The 15250-nt window shown below is 46.0% G+C and overlaps 1 protein-coding gene across 5 annotated transcripts in view; it reads right to left on the minus strand.

The window, feature by feature from the left end:
• Positions 1 to 15250, minus strand: part of LOC112321251 (zinc finger protein 93) — a 54817-nt gene that overhangs the window by 12951 nt on the left and 26616 nt on the right. Inside the window, exons 6-8 of one of the 5 annotated variants that reach the window (XM_053914942.2) lie at positions 9863 to 9943; positions 6386 to 6420; positions 5170 to 5537 (exon numbers count right to left, since the gene is read on the minus strand). The exons of 2 other annotated variants lie outside the window; for them this stretch is intronic. In XM_053914942.2, coding sequence (XP_053770917.1) covers positions 6400 to 6420; positions 9863 to 9943 — 102 coding nt within the window. In that variant the 3' untranslated portion in view covers positions 5170 to 5537; positions 6386 to 6399. Of the gene's footprint in view, positions 1 to 5169; positions 5538 to 6385; positions 6421 to 9862; positions 9944 to 15250 lie in introns of those variants that run through there. 2 more of the 5 variants (XM_053914941.2, XM_071219922.1) reach the window with 2 other exon arrangements.

The raw sequence follows: 15250 nt of genomic DNA on the forward strand, positions 1-15250 counted from the left end.
GGGGAAATGGACAGATACATGCAAGAAAATGAAACTAAACTACCTTATCACACCGTATACAAGATAAATTCACCCTTGCTGATGTGGCTCAGTGGATTGAGCACTGGCCTGCAAACTAAGCATCACAGATTGGATTCCCAGGGGCACATGCCTGGGGTGTGGGCCAGGTCCCCAGTAGGGGACACACGAGAGGCAACAACACAGATGTTTCTCTTGCTCTCTCCTTTCCCCTCTAATAGTAAATAAAACCTTTTTTTAAAAAAAAAGGAATAAACTCAAAATGAATTAAAAGCTTAATATAATCCTCAAAACCATAAACCCTGAGATTAAAACATAGGTAGTAAAAAATTTCTCATTATATTTGTTTTATAACCAGCAGGTCTAATCACGTCACTCCTGTTGAAAACCCTTCCTTGGCCTTTAGTTCTCACTTCTCCTCCCAGCCCAGTTTGCTGCATCCTTGGAGCGCTTGTTTCTCACTCTGCAGGGTACCCACTTCTCTGCCTCAAGGCCTTTGACATGCTACTGTAAACAATGGAACCCATTCTCTGCCTCTTGACCTCCTGACTCCTGCTGATCTCTCAGGCCCAGCCTACACGCTCCTCCTCAGGGAAACCCTTCCTGTACTTCCAGCAGAGTTAGGCACCCCTACAATATGTCCTGGACACTAGACCTCGTGTCAGAGCACTGGCCATGTGCCTGGTCAGAGCACTGAGTGAAAGTTTCTTGAGAAAAATGACTAAATGCAGTGGGTGTTACAAGGGGCTTGATTTTTATTGGCCTTAAATTTCCTACTTGGCCCAGTCTTCTCTTCTGGGCTCCCTGAGCCCCAAATCCATATGTCCATCTGGACTTTCTGGTCCTAGGCTCATCCTGAACAAGGCAGGAAGGGCCTTATGTCCCACAAAGAGGGGTACCCAAAGTCAAGGCCCAGGGGCTCAGGCCCCCAGATGTTGAGTATGCTCAGACTCTTGCTCTCCAGATATGAACAGATTTGACAAACCTAATCAATTTGTCCGCACTGCATTACTCTAATTTTTCTGGCTCCCCATTACCTGCAGGATAAACCCAACCTCTTTACCTTGGCATTCTAGGCCCTCTGGTGGTAGGTCCCAGCTGTGTATTTGTTTAGAGTCGTGACCCTTTCTTGACACCAGCACTTGGCCCCAATGAGTCTGGTTGCTAATTCCTGCTCATTCTCCAGGTGCAGGGTTGACCATCTCCTGCACCTCTCTGTTAGCTTGCAGTATTTTACTGGACCTGCCCGTCTTCATCAGATGTAATGGGACCATTGATGATATCACCTATCCTCTGTTAATGGCAGTGAAACAACTCATACTATTAATATAATCAACAGAAGTCAACTTTTTATGCAAATTTAAAGCCATTATGAGCCCCCATGACTTCTAACCCTTAGTTTATTTTTAAAATGTTTTAATTTATACTAGAGACAGAGGACGGGGCACATAAGGAGATAGGCACCTCAATTTGTTGTTCTACTTATTTTTGAATCCACTGGTTAATTCTTGTATGTTCCCTAAGGATAAAACTAGCAACCTTGGTGTTTTGAGACAATGCTCTAACCAACTGAGCTACCAGCCAAGGCAGCTTCAGGATTTTTAAATACTAAGTCTTTTATTTATTTTTTCTAGCATTCTAGGCAGAGAGACTCTTCTTCAGAAGGTGGAATTTTGGGAACCATATATTCATCCAGTTTATTTATGCTTTTTCTTAATCCTGGTCTACAGTGAAGCAGATGGAGCATCCAGATGGGACCAAACATGAAATGTTCTCGTTCTTCACAGATATCCCAGGACCCAACCCCATCTCAGATATCAACACATTCTTGTGTTCATCTGTCACAAAGGGAACACTTTCAATAGTTGCAGGTCATTAGACATGGGGAGAATTGTTCACACCACATGGGGAGTCAGGATGGAGAGGACAGACAGAAGCTCTGGGGCACAGGAAAGACGTATTCTAAAGAGCTGCCTTTGAGTGCAAATGTAAACCCACACGTACTTCCCATGTTCAGTAACTGCAATAGTGCCTTTAGATGGCAAGTCTTTCTGACCAACAGAGTGAGCAAGTCTCTTCCATCTACTCTTCTTTGTCAGAACTCTCTGAGCTATCCTGACCAGTTAAGTGTGCATTTTCTTACCCTGGTCTACAGAGCTGATGCTGAAGCCACAAGAACTTAAAAGCTACACTTCCCTCCTTCACCAATACCAGAACCTCTGAGCCCACCCCAACAGAGGTTGATCTGTCACAGATGGGATGTGTTCAGTAGTTGAAGGTCATTATCTCCAGATTCCTTATGCTCTCAGGGAGTCTTGATAGAGAAAATGTAAACAAAGCTCTGGGACAAAGAAGACAAGTATTCTTAAGAGCTGACCTTGACAATCATAAGGAGCAAAGGAAAACAATAACCAGCTGAAAACAACCTCACTCTGCATAGGAACAACAGAAGTAGAAGATTAAAGGCTGCAGATCCTAAATCCAGGGATGTTAGAAGAAGCAGACACAGCCTGGGACTGGGAACACAATATTTACCTAAAAAGCAGGCATGTTGTCCTGGCCCTGCTTGTGCTCTGGGTTGCTCTGTCAGGCGTCCTTACATGGAGGAGTCATGTCTGCATTTTGACGATGTGCGTTCACAGGAATTAGTGTGACCCTTGAACTGCTCCCACCACCTTCACAGGCATAAAGACCTTGAAATGCTCAAAAGAACATCCTCTACTCTTTGTCACAGGATGGAGTCAGGAAAAATAAGCTCCTACATGGAGATTTCACTGTGAGTTTTTTCTTTCTTGTTTTTCAGGTGCTCTCTCCTCCCTCAGATGTCCACAAACTCCTATAGCAATGACAACATGTGCTGCTTTCCTGAACCCCAATCTCAGCACAGCACTCTGTTACCTCCTCTGACCAAAGTCTGCTCCCCACTCCTACAAATGCATCCCTTCCACCCCACAGATAATCTCTGCCCTTTCTTTCTCCTAAGCTCCAAGGGTCCTTCTTATGACTCTGTGTCTTGTTTCCTGAGCCCTTTTTTACTTGTGAATCATAAATGAAAATTTCTTTATATAAAAAAATAAATGCAAAGACTTCCAGTCAAGATGGCATTGTACACAGACATGGATCACCTCTTTGCACAACCACATCAAACTTACAACTAAAATACAGAACCACCATCACTCAGACGGTCAGAAATTAAGTTGAATGGAAGTCTCTGACAACTACAGAATTGAAGAAACCACAATTACCCAGACTGGTAGGAGGGGCACAGACACAGAATGGGCTGCTCCCTCACCCATGTGTGTTTGATAAAAATTGGCAAGGGATATCTTCCACACCAGGGCCCCCACCCCAGGATTCCAGTGCCAGGAAATAAGTCCCCACATCTTCTGGCTGCAAAAACCAGTGGGGATTCACTCAGTGGAAGAAAGTACTGGAGTCCAAGGACTTCCTCGTAAAGAACCCCCACACGGACTCAGACTCACTCCCTGGGCTCCAGCACTGCGGCACCTTGAAAAGCACCAGTGCCATACGGGGAGAATCTAAAGGGTCTACTTTCAAGGTAAGCAGAGGCCATTGTCCCTATTCTAAACCATCCCCCCACAGAACAAAAAGCTGACAAGCTGGTGCCATATCTGAGACTCCATCAACCTGGCTAAAGCCTTGGCGATCCCAGAGATTCTGCCTCACCCAACTTCTGGACTCACAAGCTACTTTTCCTATGAATGGCTGGTCTTGGCTCATGTTTCACATCCTCCTTAATCCTCTCAAACATGCAACTGTTGGCCTCCATAAGCCCCAGGCCTGGCACTAGCAGCAGCCAGCCTTTATTCACAACTTGGTTTTGCCTGGGAATCTCCATGCCCTGCAGAAGTAGTCACCATCTCATATTGCTTTACAACCCAGGCAGGGTGGTTCCAGGCAAAACACAGATGGGGGCTGATCTTAGCCTGCACCACCCAGGAAACCCCAGGGAGCAGCGCTCCCAGTGGACAGCTACGGACCGTGCTGGAGCACCACCACCCAGCACAGCTGATCCTCCACAGAGGGTGGAGGTTGGTGGTTAAGTGGTCACAGCCAGTCCTTGCAGCTGACTGGCCTGGGAAAATCCCTCCTGTTGACCTGCCAATAGCAACCAAAGCTCAACTACAAGAGGAGGGCATAGTCAGCCCACACAAGGCACGCACTTCCAATACCCCACTTGGATGGTACCTGAGGCTATGCCACTGGAACGCAGAGGACACCTACGACATTAGGCCACATGGCCAACACTCTACTGTTTTTTCCCCTGTAAAAGAACAATTTACAGGGGAAAAAACAGTAGAGTAGATAAGCCAAGAATCAAATCAATGATTTGAAACATAAGGAGGCAGAAAACAACCAATTAGAACAAGGAAAAAACAACCCCCAAAAATGAGGGTAGTAAAAGCAGCTTCTGAGACAACTTCAAAAGATCCAATATTTGCCCCATAGGGGTGCCAGATGGAAAAGAGATAGAGCAAGAAGTTGGAAATCTATTTTTAAAAAATAATGAAAGAAAACTTCCCTAACTTGGTGAAGGAAACAGACATGCAAGTCCAGGAAACAGAGAGAGTCCCAAACAAGATTTATGTAAAGAGGCCCACTCCGGGACACATCATAATTAAAAGGCAAAAGATTTGTGCATTCTGAAGAGAAAACAGAGTATATAGTTAAAATGCCAAAGATTAAAGATAAAGAGAGAATCTTAAAAGCAGCAAGGGAAAAACAGTTAGTTACCTACAGGGAATTTACAGTAACACTGTCAGCTGATTTCTCAAAAGAAACTTTGCAGGCTACAAGGGATTGGCAAGAAATATGCAAAGTCATGAAAAGTAGGGACCTAAAGCCAAGCTTGGTCTGCCCAACAAAGCTATCATTTAGAATCGAACAGCAGATAGAGCTTCCCAAACCATTATTACATGAAATGATAAATGGACTTAAGATAAAGAAGCTGATGAAAACTATGAACAATATAATGACAATATATACATATCTATCAACAATTTATTTTTTAATATATTTTTGAAGGTTTTTTTAATTTTTAATTTTTATTTTTTGCCACAAGGTGTGTTTTATTTTTGTTAATCATACAAGTAATTTTCTACAATATCCCAGGGCAAATTGGGCAGTTCGAATGGAGATGGGTCCCCTCAGAGACCGACAGGCTGATGGCATGGGCACAGAATGTCTGGGTTCACAGTGCAGTTTGTTGCTCATGTCCATTTTGCAGGTAGCTTTCTCTCCACATCTGGGGTCCCAAAGATGATAGGGGTGGGGAATCCTCTGGGATCTTGAGAAATTTCACTCTGCTTCTCCTGTTCAATGGTCTCTTTGGTAGGCAGAGTGTTTTTCTCCTGCGTCTCCATCTTCTTCAGCTCGGCCTTATCGAAGCTGGCAATTTCCCCCACATCCAGTTTGTCTGCCGTTTTCTTAAAATAATCCTTGGACTTGGCTGCCAAATCTGGGTCCTAGCTCCCACTCTCATTACTGCAGCAAGAGACCTATTTTTATTTTTTTTTAAGATTTTATTTATTTTCAGAGAGAGGAGAAGGGAGGGAGAAAGAGAGGGAGAGAAACATTGACTGTTTGCCTCTTGCTCTCCCCCAACTGGGAACTTGGCACACAACCCAGGCATGTGCCTGGGCAGCGAATCGAACCAGCAACCCTTTGGTTCACAGGCCGGCACTCAATCCACTGAGCCACACCAAACAGGGCTAAAGATTAGATTTATTTTTAAAGAGAAGGGGAGGAGAAAGAGAGAAACATCAATGTGTGAGAGATACATGCATCCTTTGCCTCTCGCATGCCTTCAAGTGGGAGCTGGCCCACAAGCCAGGCACGTGCCCTGCCTGGGAATGGAGCTGACAACCTTTCAGTTCACAGGCTGGCACTTGATCCAATGAACCACATCAGCCAGGACTACCAACAATTGAATTTTTTTAAAAAACAAACTAAGCAAACAAGAACTGAGACAGAATCATTGATAGAGCAGTTTGATGGTTGCCAGATGGTAGGGGATTGTGGGTGAATGGGTGAACAGGTGAGGAGATTAAGAAGTACAAATAGGGAAGGGGAGAAAAGGCATACAACTGTAATTGAATAACAATAAAAATTGAAAAAAAAAAAGAAGTACAAATAGGTAGTTACAGAATAGCCATGGGGATGTAAAGTACAGTATAGGAAATAGAGTACAGGAAAATAAGTTATACAATGACACATGGGCATGAACTAGGGTGGGGGGATTGTCTGAGGAAGTGGGGGGTGCTCAGCAGAGGGGAGTATAGGGGAAAAATCAGGACAAGTGTAATAGCATAATCAATAAAATATCATTAAAAAAATAAATGCATACCATGAACTGGTGGCTCAGTTGGTTGTAGGCATGTCCTGTACACAGAAAAGGTTGTGGGTTTGATTCCAGTCAGAGTACTTATCTAGCCTGCAGGTTCCGTCCCTGCTTCCAGCACATGCAGGAGGAAGCCCATCAATGTTTCTCTTTCACATAAATGTTTCTCTCTCTCTAAATTAACTATCCATACCTTTAGGTGTGTATTTTTTAAAAATGCATTCCAAAGCATTCCTGCTAATCCATAGGCTAACCTTATCATCAACTGGAGCATCTCACTAAATAGTGATACCCCACCAAAAGCAGTTGTCCCACTCCATGGAGAATGGCACAGCTGATGTCATTTCTCAAAACTTCTCAGGTGATTTAAGAGGACTCTGAAGGGAAACAGTGTAGCTTTAATAAGCATGCAGACCCTCAGGCAATGAGGGCTCCACTCTGTTATAATTCTGCAGGTCTGCAATGCAGCCCATGAAATGGCACCTTTATCTAGTTCCTTCCTGGTGCCCAGGCTGCTCCCCCAGGACTGTTTTCTGTAGCACTGGGCCAGGCATATCAGAGCCAGCACACCTCAGACCTCTGGGTACTGTGAGCAATTTGGGCAGAGACTTCTGAAATGACAGGCTCCCTGGGCAAAAATTATTTCCTCTTATCCAGGAAAAAACAAAGAATTATATTAAAAGTATAAAATGATAAATGCAAGTTTTGATGCTGACATTTAAAAATATATATTAGCCATGAAAACATGCCTATCAAATTATACAGTCAATAGATGGTCTTTCTGGGAAACACATTTCAAGTCAATCCAGTCCACCCTTCAATATTTTCAGAGAATGGAAAAGAGAAACTTGATGGTAACAGCTCCTTTGTGGCTCAGTCACTAATGCAATAAATCACATAAAAACAAGAAAAAGCTGCTGAACATTAGCTGAACTCATGAAACTAGGTTCTCACTGTTAAGATCATTGACCACCTTATCAAGGGCACACTGAAATACCTCATATTACTACGAACCAATAGATTTTGCAACATATGATAAACGGCAGAAAGGATACAGCGCTCAGAATTTAAACTAGATACCATATATTTAAAAGGGAAACTGTGAAAAGTTGTTTTTTGTTTTTTTTCTTTTTTTAAATATATTTATTGATTATGCTATTACAGTTGTCCCATTTCCCCCCCCTCCACTCCATCCTGCCCACCCCCCTCCCTCCCACATTCCCCCCCCCCATAGTTCATGTCCATGGGTCATACTTATAAGTTCTTTGGCTTCTACATTTCCTACACTATTTTTACCCTCCCCCTGTCTATTTTCCACCTATCATCTATGCTACTTATTCTCCATACATTTACTCCCCTCTCCCCCTCCCACTCCCTTATTGACAACCCTCATGTTCTAGTTGTTTGCCTAGTTTGCTCTCGTTTTTGTTTTATGTGTGGCCGTTAATAACTGTGAGTTTGCTGTCATTTTTACTGTTCCTATTTTTGATCTTCTTTTTCTTAGGTAAGTCCCTTTAACATTTCATATAATAAGGGCTTGGTGATGATGAGCTTCTTTAACTTGACCTTATCTGAGAAGCACTTTATCTTCCCTTCCATTCGAAATGATAGCTTTGCTGGATACAGTAATCTTGGATGTAGGTCCTTGCATTTAATCTTGGGTAATGTAATTATGATGTGCTTTGTTGTGTTCCTCCTTGGGTCCAGCTTCTTTGGGACTCTCTGAGCTTCCTGGACTTCCCGGAAGTCTATTTCCTTTGCCAGATTGGGGAAGTTCTCCATTATTTGTTCAAATAAGTTTTCAATTTTTTGTTCTTCCTCTTCTCCTTCTGGCACCCCTATAATTCGGATGTTGGAACGTTTCAAGGCGTCCGGGAGGTTCCTAAGCCTCTTCTCATTTTTCCAAGTTCTTGTTTCTTCATTCTTTTCTGGTTGGATGTTTGTTTCTTCCTTCTGGTCCATACCATTGATTTGAGTCCCAGTTTCCTTCTCATCACTATTGGTTCCCTGTACATTTTCCTTTGTTTCTCTTAGCATAGGCTTCATTTTTTCATCTGTTTTTCGAACAGATTCAACCAAGTCTGTGAGCATATTGATAACCAGTGCTTTGAACTGTGCATCCGATAGGTTGGCTATCTCTTCGTCGCTTAGTTGTATTTTTTCTGGAGCTTTGAAGTGTTCTGTCATTTGGGCCATTTTTTGTTTGTTTGTCTTGGTTCGTCTGTTACTTTAAGGGGCGGAGCCTTAGGTGTTCACCGGGGCGGGGTAATGCTGGTGCCTGCGCTGTGATGCTGTAAGTCGGGGAGGGGCCGAGTGCGAGCAATGGCGCCCGCCTCACTCTCCTCCGGATTTCAATCTTTCACTCTGATACCCACAATCAAACTGGGCCCCTCTGGTGCTGGTTCCCGAGTAAGTGGGCCTGTGCACACTCTAGGCCCCTGTGGGTCTCTCACAACCTCTCCTGTGAGGCTGGGAGTCTGTCCTGCTGCCGCCCCAACCCCCAGGGGCGCTTTCAATCAGAGGTTTGAGGCTTTATTTCCCGGAGCTGGAGCCCTGGGTTGCAGGGTCTGTTTCGTTGCCCGCCGTTCGTCAGGTTTATCTGTGGGCGAATGTGGTGCCGCAGGGTGCTACCCGCCACTCTGCCTGCCCCACTCTCCACCACTCTGAGTCCGGCCCTCTGGGTTTATCTGTGCAAATGTGGGGCCGCAGGGTCTGCTAGTGCTCAGACTGCCTGTGCCATTTGTCCCACACTCCGCCAGTCTCAGTCCTGCCACAGCCACGCGAGTCCTCTCCACCCCGGTGCCCGTCTCCGCCCCTTCTACCAGTCTGGATGTGTTTATTTTCTATTTCCTTGGTGTCAGTCCCCCTTGCTGTTCGATTCTCTGTCAGATCTGGTTGTGCGAGGAGGCGCAGTGTGTCTACCTACGCCGCCATCTTGGTTCCCCCTCTCGAAAAGTTGTTTTAAATGCAGCCTTAAGCTTCACCTACAAATTGGGCTCTGCATTTTTTTTTTAAGAGAGAGAGGTGAGATGAGGGAGATAACGAGGAAGGGAAACATCATGTGCATAGATCGGATGGTTCTCTCACATCCCTAAATGGGGACCTGGTCTCCAACCCAGGGGTATGCCCTGACTGGGAACTGAAATTGCAACCTTTCGGTTTGCAAACCAGCACTCCATCCACTAAGCCACATCAGCCCACCTGGATTTCTTTTTTTTTAATGTAATGAGTTCCATGGTGAAAGTTTTAAAAACCTTGAGACTGACTCATTATTTTGACAAGAATATTAAATGGGTTGAGAGACATCACCAATGCTTACTTCAGAAGCTACTACTTATAGAAAAGTAGATCTTCAACAGGCTAAGATTAATCTCTGTGTTTTTTTTTAAAGTAAATCCAGCCCTGCCTGGTGTGGCTCAGTGGATTGAGTGCCAGTCTGCAAACTGAAAGATCCCAGATTTGATTCCCCGTGCGAGCACATACCTTGGGTTGTGGGCCGGGTTTCCGGTTGGGGGCACAGTAGGGGCAACCCATCCACGTTTCTCTCCCTCCCTTCCACTTTCTCTAAAAAATAAAAGTAAATTCAATGTCAGGTGCAGAAGCAAAAAGTAAACTCATTGGGCAGAAAAAGACCCATGCTTCTAATATTCCTGCAAAAAGCATCATGTGGTGACAGACTTTTCATTCCTTCTCCAAGGTCACGTCCCTCCGGCGTTGCTGTCTCCTGTGGCCCCTCACCGACCTTTTCTCCTAGTCCTGAGTCCGTCTTTCTCATTCCGCCTCCGGATCCCCGGCTGCCCTTTCGCCCTCGCCACTTCCACAAAGCCCCTACCGCGAGAGGCAGGTCACCTCTCCTGGGGACAGAGTGTTCTCACTTCCTAAATCCCACCCCTTGGAACGAGTGCTCCTCCTGGGATTTGGACGACTTATTAAATGCTGGAGAGTGGGGGGTCTGCAGATCCGCAGGCCGGGGTACAGTCCCCGCTCCAGGGGCCCAGAGCCGTGAGGCAAGGGGCAGGGGCGCACGGTCTTCACTGCCTTTCCCGACACTTTCAAGACGTGGGGTGGGAGGGCTGTGCAGGGAAGGACTGTCAACAAGAAAACCACAGGTCAGGTGGTGTCCAGCGCCCCGAAGGGACAGCGGGCAGGACGGCCTCAGAGCGTCCCCTTAGCAGCGTCTCCCGGGGACGCCTGACTCACCGCTGTAGTGGCCTCCCAGCGCAGATCTCCCCGCCTGGAGTGACCCGCAGGCTTCACGTGCGTGGGAAGGAGGACGGAGAAAATCAGGTTTAAGCCGGAAACACCAAAACCAAGCAGGTGCGTTTGACCTTTCCTACTCAGCGCTTAGGCTGTGAGGGCGATGGTGGGGTACTGGGGTAAAAGCAGAGGGGTGGTGCTTGGACAAGGCCAGGCTTGGGCAGAGATGAGGCATAGAAGGGAGGGGCGGCCTCAGTGGTGTTTGCTGGGCTCCATTCCAGCTAGCTCCTTGGTTAGAGCCTTCTTTGCTCATGGTTTTTTCATTTATCCACATAATTATTCCTGAAATCTGTAACATTTCTTTTCAAAATTACTATTTTGGTGACCTCCAATGATTACATTTTGGATAAGATCTTTGCCACACACTGGGTCCTTTCTCCTGGCACTCACCTTCCTTAGCTATACAACATGGTGCTGGGAGGGAAAAGGGGGCGTTCTGGGAGCACAGTCTGAACACAGCACTGGGGACAGACAGGTGGCCAGGCCTGACAAGAGCCCAGGCATGCATAGTGAGAGAAAGTGAAGGAGCGGCGCCCTGTGGACCTGCTTGGGGAGAGGCCTGACCTTCCAAGCTTTTTGCCTCCAGAGTATCTTTTTCAGGTTTAAAAATGGTGGTATCGAAACCGGCACTGGCCTTCTAGCTGGCCCACAGGACAGATGTCGGCTGACTTACAAGGAGTAGGGTCAGTTCATTCCCCTCTTAGTTCTCATCTATTAAAGTGGGAGGACCCAGAGGGGCAAGTAGGATGGTTTCAGCCTTATATTCTGCCAGATCTTCCTGTCAATTTATGAGGTCGAGATTTTCTCTCAGAGATGGGAGTGTTGCTTTCAAGCCCTGCAGCTGCTGTTACACAAATGATGTTAAATCAAGGATATTTGCCAGACGCAGGTCTTGGCAAACATCTGCAAGGACATGTGCAGCCTATACAGGCCCAAGGAAACCCGGGTCGCCAGGGGCTAGGATTTCCAGGATCCAGCTCTCAGCCTTTTCCATAGGGGCCGTGGTCAGATCTCTGGCCCAAAATACGGCTGGTAAGATTACCTGGCTTTCTGATAAGCCTGTGTGGGTTGATCAATGGCCCCTAACAGGAGACAAATTGCTAGCAGCTTGGATACTGGTCCAAGAGCAATTACAGGCAGGGCACATTCCGGAAACTATGAGCACTGGAATACTCCTATTTTTATTATCCTCAAAAGATCAGGAAAATGGCATTTATTGCAAGACCTTCGAGAAGTCACTAAAACCATGCAAATCATGGGGTCATTGCAGCCTGGCCTGCCTTCTCCCACTGCAATACCATGGGATTTTCAGTTGCTTGTACTTGACTTAAAAGATGCCTTCTTTACTATCCCATTACACTCTGATGACTGGGAACGATTTGCATTTTCAGTACCCTCAGTAAATCACCGAGCACCCCTGCAGCGCTACTGCTGGTGGGTGCTCCCGCAAGGCAGGGCTAATGGTCCTGCTTTATGTCAAAAATTTGTGGACAGAGCCATCTTCCCAATTAGGGAACAGTATCCAACTGCTTATATTATACATTATATGGGTGATATTTTGATAGCACATTCAGACTCCACAATTTTACTACAAATTTTTGGAGACATAGAAGTGTGCCTTAGGGCTCATGGATTAATTATAGCCCCAGAGGAGGTCCAACGTCAAGCCCCTTTTCAATATTTAGGCCAGCTCATTGATGGGTGTACAGTAAAACCTCAAAAGGTTCAAATTCAAGTAGATTACTTAAGAACACTCCATGGCTTTCAAAACGTACTTGGAGACATCAACTGAATACATCCCTCACTTAAACTTACTACAGGTCAGCTTAGCCCTTTGTCTGACATCCTTAAAGGAAATCTCCAACCCACCTCGGCCCGATCTCTTACACCTGAGGCTCGTTCTGCCCTTACTCTAGTTCAGGAAGCAATTCAGCAAGCACAACTCACTCGGGTTGATGCAACCCAGCCTATTTGGGTTACAATTTTTCCGACCACTCATACTCCCACGGGAGTGCTTTGGCAACCAACAGGCATTATCAAATGGGTACACTTAACCCACTCTACCTCTAAATCTCTCACTCCCTATCCACACGCTGTGGCTAGCCTTATTGCCAAGGCCCGTTACAGACTCAAACAGCTTGTTGGCCAAGAACCAGCAAAAATTATTGCTCCTTTTACCTTAACTCAGCAAGGACAGTTGTGGGAAAATTCTCCAAATTGGCAAATAGCCTTAGCAAATTTTCCGGGACAAATTGATAATCGTTACCCTCGGGATAAATTCATGCAGTTTGCTATAACCACATCTTTTGTTTTTCCTAAGGTTGTAATTAAAAAACCCACTGCTAATGCCTTGACTGTCCTTACTGCCGGCTCTAGTAGTGGCCGTGCGGGCTTTTATAGCTCGCGGGGTCCTCAGGTCAACAAACTCATCATGCCTCTGCACAACGTGCTGAAACCCAGGCTTTATGCATGGCCCTAGATCAGCTTCCCTCCCAACCTTTAAATATTTACAGCGATAGCCAGTATGCTGTAGGAGTGGCAACTGTTACTGAAACTGCAATATTGGGAAATCTAAACTCTGACGAGCTTTTCCATCTATTTCAAACTTTCCAAAAGTTAATTCAACAGCGCACTTATCCTTGTTTTATAGGTCATATTCGCGCTCACTCTTCTTTGCCCGGACCTTTAGCCCAGTCAAGCTATTGACCAACTTTTAGTTGCTCCCAAACAACCAACTTCCCTTTTACAAGCACAGCAATCTCATGCCCAATTTCATCAAAATGCTAACAGTCTGCGTAAACAATTCCATCTTACCAGAGAACAAGCCCGTCAAGTGGTAAAACAATGTCCTCGGTGGGTTATACACACTCCAGTGCCCTCTGTGGGTGTTAACCCCCGTGGTCTAGGGCCCAACCAAATTTGGCAAATGGATGTTACCCATATTCCTGAATTTGGTAAAATCCAGTGGGTACATGTTTGTGTTGATACCTACTCCCTGTATATTACTGCCACCTGCCAAACAGGAGAAAGTGCAAAACATGTCATCAGTCACGGCTTAAGTGCCTTTGCCACCATGGGCAAGCCCCAGGAAATAAAAACTGATAATGGGTCTGCCTATACCAGTGCAGCCTTCCAGTCCTTTTGCCGTCAATATAACATTCAGCATAAGGCTGGTATCCCCCACAATGCACGAGGACAGGCCATAATGGAACTATCACATAAAACCCTAAAGCAGTTATTAGATAAACAAAGGGGGAGACAAACTCTCCTCCTCTCCCCAGAGATGCCTCCATTTAGCCCTCTACACCTTAAAGTTTCTAAATTGTGATGAACAAGGACTAACTGCAGCACAGAAGCATCACCCAGGGGCCACAGCAAATCCTGCAGGTTTGGTGTTTTGGAAGGATTTAAACACTGGTGTGTGGAAGGACCCGGATCCAGCATTAATGTGGGGAGGAGGACATGTTTGTGTCTTTCCAGAAGGTGCGGATCGTCCCCTCTGGGTGCCTGAGAGAGCAGTGAGACACTGTCATGGACCTGGTGGGCCAGGTGGAGCCCCAGATGAAAACGCTGAGACTGACGCCCTCTGTTAACAATGCCTCGACTGGAGAAGCCAAACTCCCCATGTGGAGACAGTTAAAGAAACTTGTACATGAGGCCGACGGAATGGTCTGGCGTCAAGGAGCATCTAAGAAGCCTGAGACCATGGTTGTGGCAATGCTGGCCATTCTGGCACGTCAGGTTTGTTGCCGTACAGGAGAGTCCTACTGGGCTTATCTCCCTGACCCACCAGTAGCCAACCCAGCCTCTTGGGCCAGTCCCTCCATCCCTGTGTTCACCAATGACACCCGGGTAGTGGGGGGGACATTCAGCAAGTCATATTTCTCCCACCTTGCGTGGAGGATTTAATTACGTCGGCCTCACTGCCACCCTACCCATATGCCTTTCCTCTGCTGAGAAGACTGGGTGTTTACTATTACAACAAGGAAACCAAACTGCCTATGGAGGGAGTAAGATTGCTATTATCACGGGGCCTTGGGGTATTGGAAAATATATACAAACGGTGTCCCAATGGGGATTCCCCAATGTTCCTAGAGTTGTCCCTCAGCAGCATCCCTCGCTGCCCTATTGCCCTAACCAGACACATGTTGAGATAAGGGGCTTCCTGATGTGGCACGTGTGCACCAACCTTGTTCCAGTCAAGCACAACGATTCCAGAACAGGGCTCTCCCTCTATGACTGGGCACATATGATGGACCCATCTCATCCCCATCATCAACTTATGTCCCCTGGAGGATTTGTTGATAATATGCTTTCCACCAAGGAAGGGCAAGTGCAAAAGGAGTTACGGTGCCTTGGAGCTGCCTTACATTTAATAAACTTCACCACTCCTAGCACTTCTGACCTGGGTCTGGCATTTCAAATGGCCCTTATGCCTGTATCCAACAGCCTTATGCCACGATCACAGGAAATATTAATATTATCAGGATGAGAAATACACTGTGACCTGTGAGCACTGTAACTTGGCTGTGTATCTAAATATAACTCTGAAGAGGACATACCGCTTATCCATCAACCCCCTTTTTTGATGATTCCAGTAAATGTCACTGGACC

This window comes from Desmodus rotundus, chromosome 12, assembly GCF_022682495.2.
Source record: "Desmodus rotundus isolate HL8 chromosome 12, HLdesRot8A.1, whole genome shotgun sequence".
NCBI classification, from domain to species: Eukaryota; Metazoa; Chordata; class Mammalia; order Chiroptera; family Phyllostomidae; genus Desmodus; species Desmodus rotundus.